The 15474-nt window shown below is 43.3% G+C and overlaps 1 protein-coding gene across 1 annotated transcript in view; it reads left to right on the plus strand.

Annotated features, from left to right (window-relative positions):
• FRMPD3 (FERM and PDZ domain containing 3) overlaps positions 1 to 15474 on the plus strand; it is a 79807-nt gene that overhangs the window by 46829 nt on the left and 17504 nt on the right. The window contains exon 12 of the mRNA XM_050777285.1: positions 3878 to 4022. Coding sequence (XP_050633242.1) covers positions 3878 to 4022 — 145 coding nt within the window. The remainder of the gene's footprint in view (positions 1 to 3877; positions 4023 to 15474) is intronic.

The raw sequence follows: 15474 nt of genomic DNA on the forward strand, positions 1-15474 counted from the left end.
AATGAGCTATTGAAGATTTTAAATGACAATGAGACTTGTGCTTTAGAAAGAGCCTTCAGACTTTGGGAGGCTGAGGCGGGTGGATCACTGAAAGTCAAGAGTTCGAGACTAGCCTGGCCAACATGGTGAAACCCCGTCTCTGCTAAAAATACAAAAATTAGTCAGGTGTGATGGCACACACCTGTAATCCCAGCTACTTGGGAGGCTGAGACAGGAGAATTGCTTGAGCCCAGGAGGCAGAGGCTGCAGTGAGCCAAGATTCTGCCATTGCACTCTAGTGTGGGCATCAGAGTGAGACTCCGTCTCAAAAACAAAAACAAAAAGAAAGAGTCTTCAGGGTCATTCAGGGCCAAACATGGTGTCTCATGCCTGTAATCTCAGCACTTTGGGAGGCTGAGGTGGGAGGATCACTTGAGGCCAGGAGTTTGAGACCAGCCTGGTAAACATAGTAAGACCACGTTTCTTCTTCTTCTACTACTACTACTAATAATAATAATAAAGTAGAAAAGAATCTTCAGGCAGCAATTTGGAGGTGAAGTGGATTCAAGTGGGTAGAAACTAGAGGGAGGAAGGCCAGTCAGGAAGTTATTGGAGGTTCTTGGGTTAGTGTGTCCCAACCTTTTCCATATCATGAGAAATGTCACAATTCATATGACAAAACATACAAACAAATGAGGCATACATATATACCAGATGAGGCAGCTTGTGGCCAGAGGCAATAGGGCTGAGAAGCCGAGAGGCTCAGTATCTCAGCACACGGGCCACCCACTCACACATACCTTGAGGGGTTTTGATCTGGCAGGAAGATGATAAGGTCCTGAAATGAAGCAGTGGCAGTAGGGATGGCTGTGATGTGCATACCCCTGAGGCAAGCCTAGTGAGTCTTGGGCCCTCGTGGTAATGGTGGTAGCCACCGTTTACACTCAAATCTCAGTATCTGTATATCCTTCTGCCATCAGTGGCAGGGTTGCAGTGGCAGCAAGACAGCAAGAAGGGGTATCTGACTCCCTGCCCCCCAAGTTCATTTCCTTTCCATACTTTTTTGTCTTTATTTTGTTGTATGCAAGTTTGGCTATTCTGTTGTGACTGAGAAGCATTCATTAACTGGAGGTATGAATGTCCCCTCTACCCCTTCCTAATAATGACTAAAAAGTAATACCTATCTCTGGCCCCTTTCTCACTGGAAAAAAAAAAGCTGTTGCTCCTCAGGGTACAAACTGTTCCTTTTTCCTCCCAATGGTATTGCATGAACTCCATAGGAGCATCACTAACTTGTTGCCTTAAAGTTGGGGCAGAGTCCAAATGCCTTATTGTGGCATGCATTGTAATTGAATGTACAACAACTATGAAAGAATTCAAGTTAGTATTTGATCCAACACAAGACTGTGTAGTATAGACATAGGGCTATATGATTTCTGTGATAGGAAAAGAATTCAAGGGAGTAGACTGGGCATGTTGATTTTTGAATCGCCAGCATAGAGGTTAAAGCAGACACCCTGATGGAGAAGAATTGAGGGTTGTACACTGAGCCTAGGATATAGCTAGGGCGAGGAGGTTGCACATGAAGAGCCAGCCGAAGAGAGAGATGAAAATGGTCAGATTACAGAACCAGAACACAGCTCACAGAAACAGAAGCCAAGAGAAGAATTTCCAAAGAAGGTGATTGCTGTTAGCAAATGTAATAACTTGAGATGTGTGATGAATGAATACAATTGTTTCTAGCTGTAAAGAAGTTTTACTTCAGTGGGCGCTGTGGCTCATGCCTGTAAATCCCAGAATTTTGGGAGGCCAAGGAGGATCACTTGAGCCCAGGAGTTCAAGACCAACCTGGGCAACATAGTGACACCCTGTCTCTATTAAAAAAAAAAAAAAAAAAAAAAAAAGGCAAGAAAGAAGTTTCACTTCTAGATCAGGTGGCTAACTATGGCCCATGAGCCAAATCTGACTCATTGCCTGTTTCTGTAAATAAAGTTCTATTAGAACACAGTCATGCCTATTTATTTAATTTACAGATTATCTGTGGCTATTTCCACACTATGTACAATGGCTGAGTTGTTGTGACAGAGCCCGCATGGCCCACAGTGCCTAAAATATTTACTCTCTAGCCCTTTGTAGAAAATGTGTGTTGACCCCTGACCTATATGAACTACAAAATATTCAGCTCAGGCTCTGTGTTGGAATCCTGGGAAAAAGAAAACCACTGCAACTTTAGCTAACAGCTGAGCTGGTTTGGAATCAGAATTGTGCCCCAGGTAATGGTGATTTAGCCAAGGAAGGCTAATCTAGTTGGTGATCAAGTTCTATCAGGTCTTCATAATGTCCCTTCCTTTTCACTGGACCAGCCACCACTCTAGTGGAGGCCCTGACCTCTGTTGCAGTAGCCTCCTCATTGGTCAGAGAGGGGCCTCATTTCTTCTGCCTAATTCTCATATTTCTTAATGCCTGGTCTGGGTGACCCACAGCCCCATGGCTCCCTCTTTAGCCAGTCTTCAGTGATCTTTATCCGGAAACTACTGCCCTATTCCAAGGAGAATGTTCCCAAGGCTGACTTCAGTCTGGCTCAAACTTGATCAAGCCACAGTTAAAATTATAGTACAGATACTAGGAGGTTTTCTTGAAATAGTGCTGATTTTCCTGAATAGCATTGCCTGGTCTCTGAAGCAGTTAACCAGTTAACCCCAGGACTAATCTGACTGATTTAGAGTTAGGAACAGAAGTCAACAATGTATGCTAGTATTTCCCAAGGTGGGTTAACAACAACAACAACCTTGTTACCATGAGATGTTCTATAAAAATAGATCATTGTGGTCTAATAAATTCAGAAAACTTAGAATATTAAAGCTTTTCTTTTGAGGTTTCCCAGTGCACAACGATATATTAAAGGGTCTTATGAATTCTCATAGTAAAACTATCTGCATAGTGTTTTTTAACCCAATGTCACAAACATATTTGACCAAGGAGTTCTTTTAATAAGCACCAATTAACAACATCTCAAAGACACAGGGAAATAAAGGAAGAGGGATAGAGCATGATGCTTTTTTTTTTTAGACAAAGTCTCACTCTGTCACCCAGGTTGGAGTGCAGTGGCACCATCTTGGCTCACTGCAACCTCCACCTCCCTGATTCAAACGGTTCTCCTGCCGCAGCCTCTGGAGTAGCTGGGATTACAGGCACGGGCTAATTTTTGTATTTTTAGTAGAGATGGGGTTTCACCACGTTGGCCAGGCTGGTCTCGAACCCCTGACCTCAGATGATCCTCCCGCCTCAGCATCCCAAAGTGCTGGGATTACAGGCATGAGACACCGCACCCGGCCGAGCATGATGCTCTGAGCAGAACAGCAGGCCGGAAAGACTTTGGCCCTAAAGGCAGAGTTACGACTTGATTCCACAGAGATTCCTTTATGTCCAGGGAGGTGTTCTGGGTGTTACAGGGGGCATGTGAAGATGAGCAAGACATAACTCTTGCACCCAAGGGACTTAGAATCGAGGGGGGATCTAGGCCATTCTGAAGTCTAACCTAGATTCCCAACTTTACCCCCGCTCTCCCAGCTGGCCTGTACATCTGCTGAGCCCTGGCAAACACAAATACAGCTACATAGCAGTCACATGAGGTTATATAATTTTAGTCCTTTTCAGTAAAGGTAGTTCATTAAATGTATAAAGGTTGATTTAATTTTGATACTTGGGTAAGAGGTTATTACAAAGAAATTCTCAAATCAGAAGAAACTATTTGTCAAGCCCTGTGCCTCAATTTTTGGTTCAGAAAGTATAGTTCCTTTAATTATGCAAGTCATCTTTTCCTAGCTACCATGCCTCTGGAAATGCATCTGCCTCCCTCCTTCCCGTGTCTTCATGTTTCTTCCCTTCTCTTCTGCAGCCTCTGGTGCTGTTGATGGAGTGGCCTGAAGCCACCAACTTTGCCTGCCTGATCGCGGGTTACTGCCGCCTCTTGCTGGATTCCAGGAAGATGGTCTTCTCCAGGCCTGCCAGCCAGCCACTTCCACCTCCAATGATCAAGGCAGGTAGGGCTCAACCTCGGTTGGTTTTTGCTGTGCCAGAGGCCCTTTGGACCCTGGAGACATGGAGGGAAGAGCTTCTCTGCCTTAGTGCTCACCCCGTGCCAACAGTGCCTGATTTGCCAGGAGCCAAAACTGTAGCACTGTATCCTAGCTGGCACAGCCCAATGGGAAAGACAGCTGGCCTTCACATGTACCTGTTCCACAAAGGATACCTGTGACAACATTGTGATTGAGTCAACCAATGAATGTATTATTAAAATACCAAACATGATAAATAGAGCCAATTAAATGGTTGCATTGGATCTAAGGCAAAGCTTTAGCGGTGTGGAGATCTAGAGGAAATTTACAGGTGTGCTGGCTCAGTTGAAGTGGAGGTGAAAATGAATATAAAGGTCTGATGAAAAGGAGGTGGCTCAAAGAACAGATACTTCACATATTAGACCTAAGGCTCATGTAGATGCAGTAAGTGCTTCTCCACCCCAGCACCCAGAAATAATGAGTGAAGCTGAGACTTTGCCCTTCTCACATGCTGAATACTCTCAACCCACTTGCCCTTGCTGCTTGACTATTTCTTTCTTCAAGGCTGTGGTTTTCTGAGTAGTCAGATCACACTTTGGGAAGCCAAGACGGGCAGATCACTTGAGGTCAGGAGTTTGAGACCAGCTTGGCTAACAAGGTGAAACCCTGTCTCTACTAAAAAAAAAAAAAAAAAAAAAATAGGCCAGGCATGGTGGCTCACACCAGTAATCCCAGCACTTTGGGAGGCTGAGGTGGGCGAATCACCTGAGGTCAGGAGTTTGAGACCAATCTGGCCAACATGGTGAAACCCCGTCTCTACTAAAAATACAAAAATTAGCTGGGTATGGTGGTGTGGACCTATAGTCCCAGCTGTTTGGGAGGCTGAGGCAGGAGAATCGCTTGAATCCAGGAGGCAGAGGTTGTAGTGAGCCGAGATCATGCCACTGCACTCCAATCTGGGTGACAGAGTGAGACTGTCTCAAAAAAAAAAAAAAAAAAAGAAAAAGAAAAAAAGCCAGGTGTGGTGGTGGGTCCCTGTAATCCCAGCTACTCGGGAGGCTGAGACAGGAGAATCGCTTGAACCCAGGAGGCAGAGGTTGCAGTGAGCCGAGATCCCGCCATTGTACTTCAGCCTGGGCGACAGAGCAAAACTCCCCCTCAAAAACTAACAAACAAACAAGCAGTAGTCAGATCAGATCTCCATCGAGGTGTTTGAGAGCAGAAACACACTCCTGATGGATGGCCCAGACCTAGAAGGCTGTGGACACCCCTCACCCATACACATCTTCTCACCTCTTGTCTCTTCATCACAATCATCATGACATGCCTCATGACCTTGTCCACAGGAACTAAATGGCAATCCATCAAACACAGATTTGGGAAAGGATAGGTGGCCCTAAGACATATGAAGGAGATTCCACATAGAAAAGCAAAGGAGCTGACTTAGGATAGTAAGAAACCGGGGGCTGAGTTGCTGCAAGTCTCCAGGTGAACAACACTGAAGAGGCGGCCACACTAGCAAACCTACAGATGGCCGAATGATGGAAAGCCAGCATTAGCATTATCACTGTCACTTCTGGTCTTCCTCTCTCTAATCACATCCAAGTAAACTATACCTCCTACTGAGTAGGCTAGAGAGGGAGAAAAGGAAAAGGGAAGATAAAGTGAAGAACCTGGAACCCAGCCAAAGACCAAATGTGACAGTGAAGATTATTCGGAAGGAATGCACTTTCAGAAGGCACTGGAGATGGCTCTGTAGTCCCACCCTACCTAACAGTTTTTTGTCATCCCATCAGTACCCTAGCCAATGCTGACCCCAAGTATTCCTCTCGCTGTGGGGATAGTGGCACCAAGTAGAGGTATATGTGCTTCGTATGTTCCCGCAGCCTCACTGAACACATTCCAACATTCCATGTTGCTTTTCCAAAGGCAAATCTGTTTTCTTACATTCTCTATGGGCTAGGCATGGCTTTAAAACACCCCACCCCCAACCACTTTCCTGACTTCTGAGAACCGCCTTGGGCCTGTAGAATGATGGGGGCTCAGGTTGCCTCCAGCACAGGGCCTCTGTGTCCATGCAGGAGCCAGATGGAGCACTGTGATGCGTCTGTTTTTGCGGTACTTCTCCCTTTTGGGTAGAAATAATCAGCTCAGGGGCAGAGACCTACAAAAAGTTCTGCTCTTCCTTCCCCATCTCTTCTGGCCAGAAACATGAGAACTTGAACTAGGCATCATATCACTAGGTACATGGTTTAAATCTTGGACCCCGTTTCTTAGTTTTTTGAACTGTTAGGTGCTCTTGGTGGGTGGAGTGGGGCGGAGTGATCCTCACGGCTCTACTTGAGTTCGCTGAGCTGCCACTGCCCCAGCAAAGTTCTAGGACTTGGTGTGCACATTTTGTCTTACTACCTCTAAGAAGGGAAGGGCACAACTGAGGAGACCTCAGCTCAGGTTACAGTGAAGGATTATCAGTTCCTGATATTGTAGACTTTTAGGACCAAGGTCCAAAATTGAAATCAGTTTCCTACACCAGGCCTTACTTTCATCCCAGAACAGAAGCCCCAATGCCAACTGTTGTTACTTAACAAAGGCCAATAGGGAATAGGTATCCTCCCAACCTTATCTGGACTTTTCCCCCAGGGTCCAAAGCCACAGCCCACTTAGGTCCCGGTTTTTCAGGAAAGGGAGGAAGAGGTCTGGCCAGCTCTATTCTTGTCCCACATCAGCTGCTGGCTGTCAGCCAAGTCCAACTCAGGGCCCAACCTATTGGGCCTAAAGGATGAAGTTAGACCAGCCACTGGGAAAGTGAAAACATCATCTTCCTTCAAGTCTCAGAAAAAAAGGAGAATGGGGACATGGTAGGGAAGGGACTCCCTCTTGGGCTTTATCAGTAGCTTCACCAAAGGTACTATACTTATTCACTTAACAAATCAAGCACTCATCATGTGCCAGGTGCAGAAGATGCAGCCATGAATAACAGACATGGTCCTTATGGTCCTTGCCCTCACATAGCTTGCAATCTAATAGAGGGGAAATACTGACAGATGATTAAAAGGATAAGGTCAATAACATAAGTACCTTTGCTTTTATATATGAGAGATTCAACAGATACAACAGAGCAGTGCCTGGGTTTGAGGGCCCAGAAAGGCTCTGAGCTTAGAGAAAGGTCTAGAAAAATGCCAGTTTTCTATCTCTAATGAGGTGGTGGGCAATCCAAAGGCAGCTACCATCTTTCTGCAGCCCTGAGCTCTCTGTATCCTGGGGGAATCCAGGAGAAAAAGGCTTTGAGGGCCCCTGTTAGGGCCTCAGTTGGAGGAACTCACTCTACATTTTCTACCATGGTTAGAAAACAGTTTGGTCGGGTGAATTGAACATTTTGGTTAATGGTTACTATATATCCCTCGAGTGGCTTACCAATTTTCATGTAGTTAAAACCCAGCAACATGTACAGAGTACTAAAGTAAGACTGAACATAGTAGACTTTTTTTGGATGATTCAGAAAGAGCATGAGGTTCTTTTTTTTTTTTTTTTTTTGAGACGGAGTCTGGCTCTGTCACCCAGGCTGGAGTGCAGTGGCGCGATCTCGGCTCACTGCAAGCTCCGCCTCCCGGGTTTACGCCATTCTCCTGCCTCAGCCTCCCGAGTAGCTGGGACTACAGGCGCCCGCCACCTCGCCCGGCTAGTTTTTTGTATTTTTTAGTAGAGACGGGGTTTCACTGTGTTAGCCAGGATGGTCTCGATCTCCTGACCTCGTGATCCGCCCGTCTCGGCCTCCCAAAGTGCTGGGATTACAGGCTTGAGCCACCGTGCCCGGCCCGTGCATGAGGTTCTTGCAAGGCCTCTAGGTCGTCATTATGACCAGTGATTATTGGACTATAGAATAGAGCAGGGCTTGGCCGGGCGCGGTGGCTCAGGCCTGTAATCCCAGCACTTTGGGAGGCCGAGGCGGGCGGATCACAAGGTCAGGAGATCGAGACCACGGTGAAACCCCGTCTCTACTAAAAAAAAAAAAATACAAAAAATTAGCCGGGCGCGGTTGTGGGCACCTGTAGTCCCAGCTACTCGGGAGGCTGAGGCAGGAGAATGGCGTGAACCCGGGAGGCGGAGCTTGCAGTGAGCCGAGATCACGCCACTGCACTCCAGCCTGGGCTGGGCGACAGAGCGAGACTCCGTCTCAAAAAAAAAAAAAAAAAAAAAAGAATAGAGCAGGGCCAAGTACTAGAATGCTAGGTGAGTCAATGTCACACAGACCGTATGTTTTTATATATATATATATCTGCATATATTTTCTTTTTTTATTATACTTTAAGTTCTAGGGTACACGTGCACAATGTGCAGGTTTGTTACATATGCGTACATGTGCCATGTTGGTGTGCTGTACCCATTAACTCGTCATTTACATTAGGTATATCTCCTAATGCTATCCCTCCCCCCTCCCCCCATCCCATGACAGGCCCCAGTGTGTGATGCTCCCCTTCCTGTACCCAAGTGTTCTCATTGTTCAATTCCCACCTATGAGTGAGAACATGTGGTGTTTGGTTTTCTGTTCTTGTGATAGTTGGCTGAGACTGATGGTTTCCAGCTGCATCCATGTCCCTACAAAGGACATGAACTCATCCTTTTTTATGGCTGCATAGTATTCCAAGCTGCATATATTTTCAAACACAACTCCAGTTGAATCACCGTCCTGTTCTTTGCAAGCATTTTTTTTCTAGTGAGTCTTCTGAGTGACTGAGTACAGAGGGATAGACTAGGGCAATCCCCTTGGGGAAAGCTGATGAGCAATTTACACCATATTTGCAGTCTGGGAGGCATACTGTCCTGAACCATCAGCCAGCTGCACCTGGCATTACTGGCACTTCTAATCTTCTGCCAGGAGGAGATTTGGGATTCTCCAGGCGCATTTTGTCTTCTGATCTGGAAGTCATAGTACCAAGTGGTGGACAGGGCATTACCTGGCCTTGACAGTCTATGCTTACAGATGTTTCCATCTTGCAGGGAGGGAAGCCACCCTTAGAATCCAGCCTCTGTTTGAGAGGGGTCACTATCCGCCACCCTTAGAATCCAGCCTCTGCTCTTGTGATAGTTTGCTAAGAATGATGGTTTCCAGCTGCATCCATGTCCCTACAAAGGACACAAACTCATCCTTTTTTATGGCTGCATAGTATTCCATGGTGTATATGTGCCACATTTTCTTAATCCAATCTGTCACTGATGGACATTTGGGTTGATTCCAAGTCTTTGCTATTGTGAATAGTGCTGCAATAAACATACGTGTGCATGTGTCTTTATAGCAACATAATTTATAAAACCAAACACCGCATGTTCTCACTCATAGGTGGGAACTGAGCAATGAGATCACTTGGACTCAGGAAGGGGACCATCACACACTGGGGCCTATCATGGGGAGGGGGGAGGGGGGAGGGATTGCATTGGGAGTTATACCTGATGTAAATGACGAGTTGATGGGTGCTGACGAGTTGATGGGTGCAGCACACCAACATGGCACAAGTATACATATGTAACAAACCTGCACGTTATGCACATGTACCCTAGAACTTAAAGTATAATAATAATAAATAAATAAAAAAAAAAAAAAAAGAATCCAGCCTCTGCTTGAGAGGGGTCACTATCCGCTTATTGGGCATGCCACTTGGAGCCACCTTTGATGGCAGCTTATTGCCAGGCTGGCTATCCTGATTGCTCAGCTGTCTCATAGGTAGTTAGGACCTGGTATATCCCCAGGACCTGTGGACAAAGTCTTGATGTAGAGAGACATCATGAATTTATAGTTCATACTCCTGGCTGATTGCTCCTCTGGAGCACTTATTCCCTAAGTCTCAGAGGCCTGGATGAAGGGTAATTACACAATATTCCCCCAACTGACCCAGAGTTCCTGAGATACAGTAAAGCCCAATAAGGCCTGAACCAACCCCACTCATTGACAATTTCTATGTTTAAAGCAGCAACATGGTCTATGGAAAATTGCAAGAGCTTGAGATCTGAAGTCACAGAGACTTGGGTTCCAGTCCCTGTTTTGCCATATCTTAGCTATGTGATCATAACTAAATGCCAGAAACTTCGTCTCAGTTTCCTCATATGTAAAATGAGGATAATACTATTACCTGCTTCATGAGGAATTTGACAGGATTGTGTGCGATAAACCACATAAAGTCCCTTCACAATACAGAGTACCCTTTTTTGCTTTGTTTGTTCGTTTGTCTGTTTGTTTGTTTGTTGAGACAGAGTCTTGCTCTTGTTGCCCAGGCTGGAGTGCAGTGGCATGATCTTGGCTCCTTGCAACCTCCGCCTCCTGGGTTCAAGCTATTCTCCTGCCTCAGCCTCCTGAATAGCTGGGATTACAGGCGGCCACCACCACACCCAGCTAATTTTTTGATATTTTTAGTAGAGACGGGGTTTCACCATGTTGACCAGGCTGGTCTCAAACTCCTGACCTCAGGTGATCCACCGCCTCGGCCTCCCAAAGTGCTGGGATTACAGGCGTGAGCCGCCACCCCCAGCCTTTTGCTCTTTTTTTTTAAAGATTGAGAGTTCATCATGTGCCCAGAGCTGTGCTTTAAAAAAATTAACAGCTTTGTTTAGATATAATTTTAAAGCCATAAAATTCACCCATTTGAAGCGCACAATACAATTTTTTTTAATATACTTAATATATTCACAGGGTTATACAGCCATTATCACAATCTAATTTTAGAACATTTTTTGCCCCTCCCAAAACAAAATCTGTACCTATTAGCGGTCGCTCCCTATTTCCCTCCTAATCACCACCTAGCCCTAAGCAACCATTGGTCTACTTGCCGTCTATAGGTTTGCCTATGCTGGACATTTTGTGTAAATGGAATAATAAAATATATGGTCTTTTGCCACTTGCTTTTTTTACCTAGCATGTTTTCGTGGGTCATTCATGTTCAGCATGCACCAGTACTTCATTCCTCTTTATTGATGAATTACATTCTATTGTATGGATATACCACATGTCTTTATCCATTCATCAGTTGATAGACATTTGTTTTTTTTCCCACCTTTTGACTATTATGAATAATATTGTTATAAACATTCGTGTTTATATGGGGACCGTTTTTATAGGGACATATGTTTTCCTTTCTCTCCAGTATATACCTAGGAGTGGAATTACTGGTCAAATGGTAACTCCATGTTTAACTTTTAGAGGAACTGCCCAATTGTTTTTTAAAGTGACTATACCATTTTACACTCCCATCAGCAATATTGGAGGGTTAAATTTTAACCATATATTCGTCAACACTTGTTATTGTCCATCTTTTATTTTGTTTTTTTCGGAGACAGAATCTCACTCCATCACCCAGAATGGAGTGAATGTGCACCATCTCAGCTCACTATGACCTCTGCCTCCTGGGTTCAAGCAATTCTCCTTCCTCAGCCTTCTGAGTAGCTGGGACTACAGGCATGTGCCACCACAGCTGGCTAATATTTTGTATTTTTAGTAGAGATGGAGTTTTGCCATGTTGGCCAGGCTGGCTTTGAACTGCTGACCTCAAGTGACCCACCCGCCTTGATCTCCCAAAGTGCTGGGATTATAGGCATGAGCCACCGCATCTGGCCATCTTTTTATTTATTAATATGTCTGTCATATTGTGTGTGAAGTGGTAGCTCATTATGCTTATGATTTACAGTTTCCTGATGGCTAATGATGTTGAACATCTTTTCATGGGCTTATTGGCCACTTGTATATCTTCTTTGGTGAAATATCTAATCAAATCATCTGTCCATTTTTAAATTGAACTATTTCACCATAAATGTGAGGGGTTATTTGCGAACTCTCAATTCTACTGCCTTGATCTATACATCTATCCTTACGCCACCACTTTACGGTCTTGATTACTATGGCTTTGTAGTGAATTTCAAAATCAGAAAGTGTGAGTCATCCTACTTTGTACTTCTTTTTCAAGACTGTTTTGGTTATTCTGGGTCTCTTGTGACTCTATATTAATTCATGAATTAGCTGTCAATTTTGATAAAGTCAGCTGGGATTTTAGTAGAGACTATGTTGAATCTATAGATCAATTTGGAAAGTACTATCATTATGACAATATTGATTGAGTCTTCCAATCCATGAGCAGAGAATATATTCCAATTATTTAAATCTCTTTTAATTTCCTTCATCAATGTTGTATAGTTTTCAGTGTACAAATTTTACACCTCTTGCTTTTTTTATTTTTCTCTTTTTTTTTCTTTTTCTTTTTCTTTTTTTTCTTTTTACTTTAAGTTCTGGGATACATATGCAGAACGTGCAGGTTTGCTACATAGGTATACATGTGCTATGGTGGTTTGCTGCTCCTATTCACCCGTCCTCTAAGTTCCCTCCCCTCATCCCCCACCCCCAACAGGCCCTGGTGTGTGTTGTTACCCTCCCTGTGTCCTATGTTCTTATTGTTCGACTCCCGTTTATGAGTAAGAACATGTGATGTTTGGTTTTCTGTTCCTCTGTTAGTTTGCTAAAGATGATGGCTTCCAGCTTCATCCATGTCCCTGCAAAGGACATGATCTCATTTCTTTTTATGGATGCATAGTATTCCATGGTGTATATGTACCACATTTTCATTATCCAGTTTATCATTGATGGGCATTTGGGTTGGTTCTATGACTTTGCTATTGTAAATAGTGCTGCAATAAACATACGTGTGCATGTGACTGTATAGTAGAATGATTTATATTCCTTTGGGTATATGCCCAGTAACGGGATTGCTGAGTCAAATAGTATTTCTGGTTCTAGATCCTTGAGGAATCACCATACTGCCTTCCACAATGTTTGAACTAATTTACATTTCCACCAACAATGTAAAAATGTTCCTATTTCTCCACAGCCTCACTAGCATCTATTGTTTCCTGACTTTTTGATAATCGCCATTCTGACTGGCATGAGATGGTATCTTATTGTGGCTTTGATTTGCATTTTTCTAATGATCAATGATGCTGAGCATTCTTTTTCTTTTCTTTCTTTTTTTTTTTTTTTTTTTTTTTGAGACAGAGTCTCACTCTGCTGCCCAGGCTGGAGCACAGTGGTATGATCTCGGCTCACTGCAACCTCCACCTCCTGAGTTCAAGCAATTCTCCTGCCTCAGCCTCCCGAGTAGCTGGAACTACAGGCGCCTGCCACCATGCCTGGCTAAGTTTTGTATTTTTAGTAGAGATGGGGTTTCACCATGTTGGCCAGGCTGGTCTCGAACTCCTGACCTCAGGTGATCCACCTGCTTTGGCCTCCCAAAGTGCTGGGATTACAGATATGAGCCACCATGGCTGGCCCTGTTTTTTGTTTTTTGTTTTTTGTTTTTTTGATTGTTGAGCATTTTTTTCATTTGTTGGCTGCGTAAATGTCTTATTTTGAGAAGTGTTTGTTCATATTTTTTGCCCACTTTTTTATGGGATTGTTTTTTTTTTCTTGTAAATTTCTTTAAGTTCCTTGTAAATTCTGGATATTAGACCTTTATCAGATGGATAGATTGCAAAAATTTTCTCTCATTCTGTAGGTTGCCTGTTCACTCTGATGATAGTTTCTTTTGCTGTGCAGAGGCTCTTTATTTAATTACATCCCATTTGTCGATTGTGGCTTTTGTCATAATTGCTTTTGGCATTTTTGTCATGAAGTCTTTGCCCATGCCTGTGTCCTGAATGGTATTGCCTAGGTTTTCTTCTACAGTTTTTATAATTTGGGGTTTTACATTTAAGTATTTAATCCATCTTGAGTTAATTTTTGTATAAGGTGTAAGGAAGGGGTCCAGTTTCAGTTTTCTGCATATGGCTAGCAGGTTTTCCCAGCACCATGTATTGAATAGGAGATCCTTTCCCCATTGCTTGTTTTTATCAGGTTCAATGAAGATAAGATGGTTGTAGATGTGTGGTGTTATTTCTGAAGTCTCTGTTCTGTTCCACTGGTCTATATGTCTGTTTTGGTACCAGTACCATGCTGTTTTGGTTACTTGTAGTACAGTTTGAGGTCAGGTAGCATGATGCCTCCAGCTTTGTTCTTTTTGCTTAGGATTGTCTTGGTTATAGAGGGTCTTTGATGATTCCATATGAAATTTAAAGTAGCTTTTTCTAATTCGGTGAAGAACGTCAATGGTAGTTTGATGGGAATAGCATTGAATCTATAAATTAGTTTGAGCAGTATGGCCATTTTCACAATATTGATTCTTCCTGTCCATGAGGATGGAATGTTTTTGCATTTGCTTGTATCCTCTCTTATTCCCTTGAGCAGTGGTTTGTAGTTCTCCTTGACAGGGCCCTTCACATTCCTTGTTAGCTGTATTCCTAGGTATTTTATTCTATTAGTAGTGATTGTGAATGGGAGTTCATTCACGATTTGGCTCTCTGCTTGTCTATTGTTGGTGTAAAGTAATGCTTGTGATTTTTGCACATTGATTTTGTATCCTGAGACTTTGCTGAAGTTGTTTATCAGTTTAAGGAGTTTTGGGGCTGAGATGATGGGGTTTTCTAAATATAAAATTATGTCATCTGCAAAAAGGGACAATTTGACTTCCTCTCTTCCTATTTGAATACCTTTATTTCTTTCTCTTGCCTGATTGCCCTGGCCAGAACTTCCAATACTAGGTTGAATAGGAGTGGTGAGAGAGGGCATCCTTGTCTTGTACTGGTTTTCAAAGGGAATGCTTCCACCTTTTGCCCATTCAATATGATATTGGCTGTGAGTCTGTCATAAATAGCTCTTATTATTTTCAGATATGTTCCATCAATAACTAGTTTGTTGAGATTTTTTAACATGAAGGGATGTTGAATTTTATCGAAGGCCTTTTCTGCATCAGTTAAGATAATCATGTGTTTTTTTTTTTCTTTGGTTCTGTTTATGTGATGGATTACATTTATTGATTTACATGTGTTGAACCAGCCTTGCATCCCAGAGATGAAGCCAACTTGATTGTGGTGGATTACTTTTTCGATGTGCTGCTGGATTCGGTTTGCCAGTATTTTATTGAGGATTTTTTCATTGAAGTTCATCTGGGATATTGGCCTGAAGTTTTGTTTTTTTGTTGTGTCTCTTCCTGAGTTGAGTATCAGGATGATGCTGGTTTCATAAAATGAGTTAGGGAGGAGTCCTTCCTTTTCAATTTTTTGGAATAGTTTCAGAAGGAATGGTACCAGCTCCTCTTTGTACCTCTGGTAGAATTTGGCTGTGAATCCATGTGGTCCTGGGCTTTTTTTTTTTTTTTTTTTTTTTTTTTGGTTGGTAGGCTATTAATTACTGCCTCAATTTCATAACTTGTTATTGGTCTATTCAGGGATTCAGCTTCTTCCTGGTTTAGTCTTGGGAGGGTGTATGTGTCCAGGAATTTATCTATTTCTTCTAGATTTTCTAATTTATTTGCAGAGAGGTGTTTATAGTATTCTCCGATGGTAGTCTGTATTTCTGTGGGGTCAGTAG

Source organism: Macaca thibetana, chromosome X, assembly GCF_024542745.1.
Source record: "Macaca thibetana thibetana isolate TM-01 chromosome X, ASM2454274v1, whole genome shotgun sequence".
NCBI lineage: Eukaryota > Metazoa > Chordata > Mammalia > Primates > Cercopithecidae > Macaca > Macaca thibetana.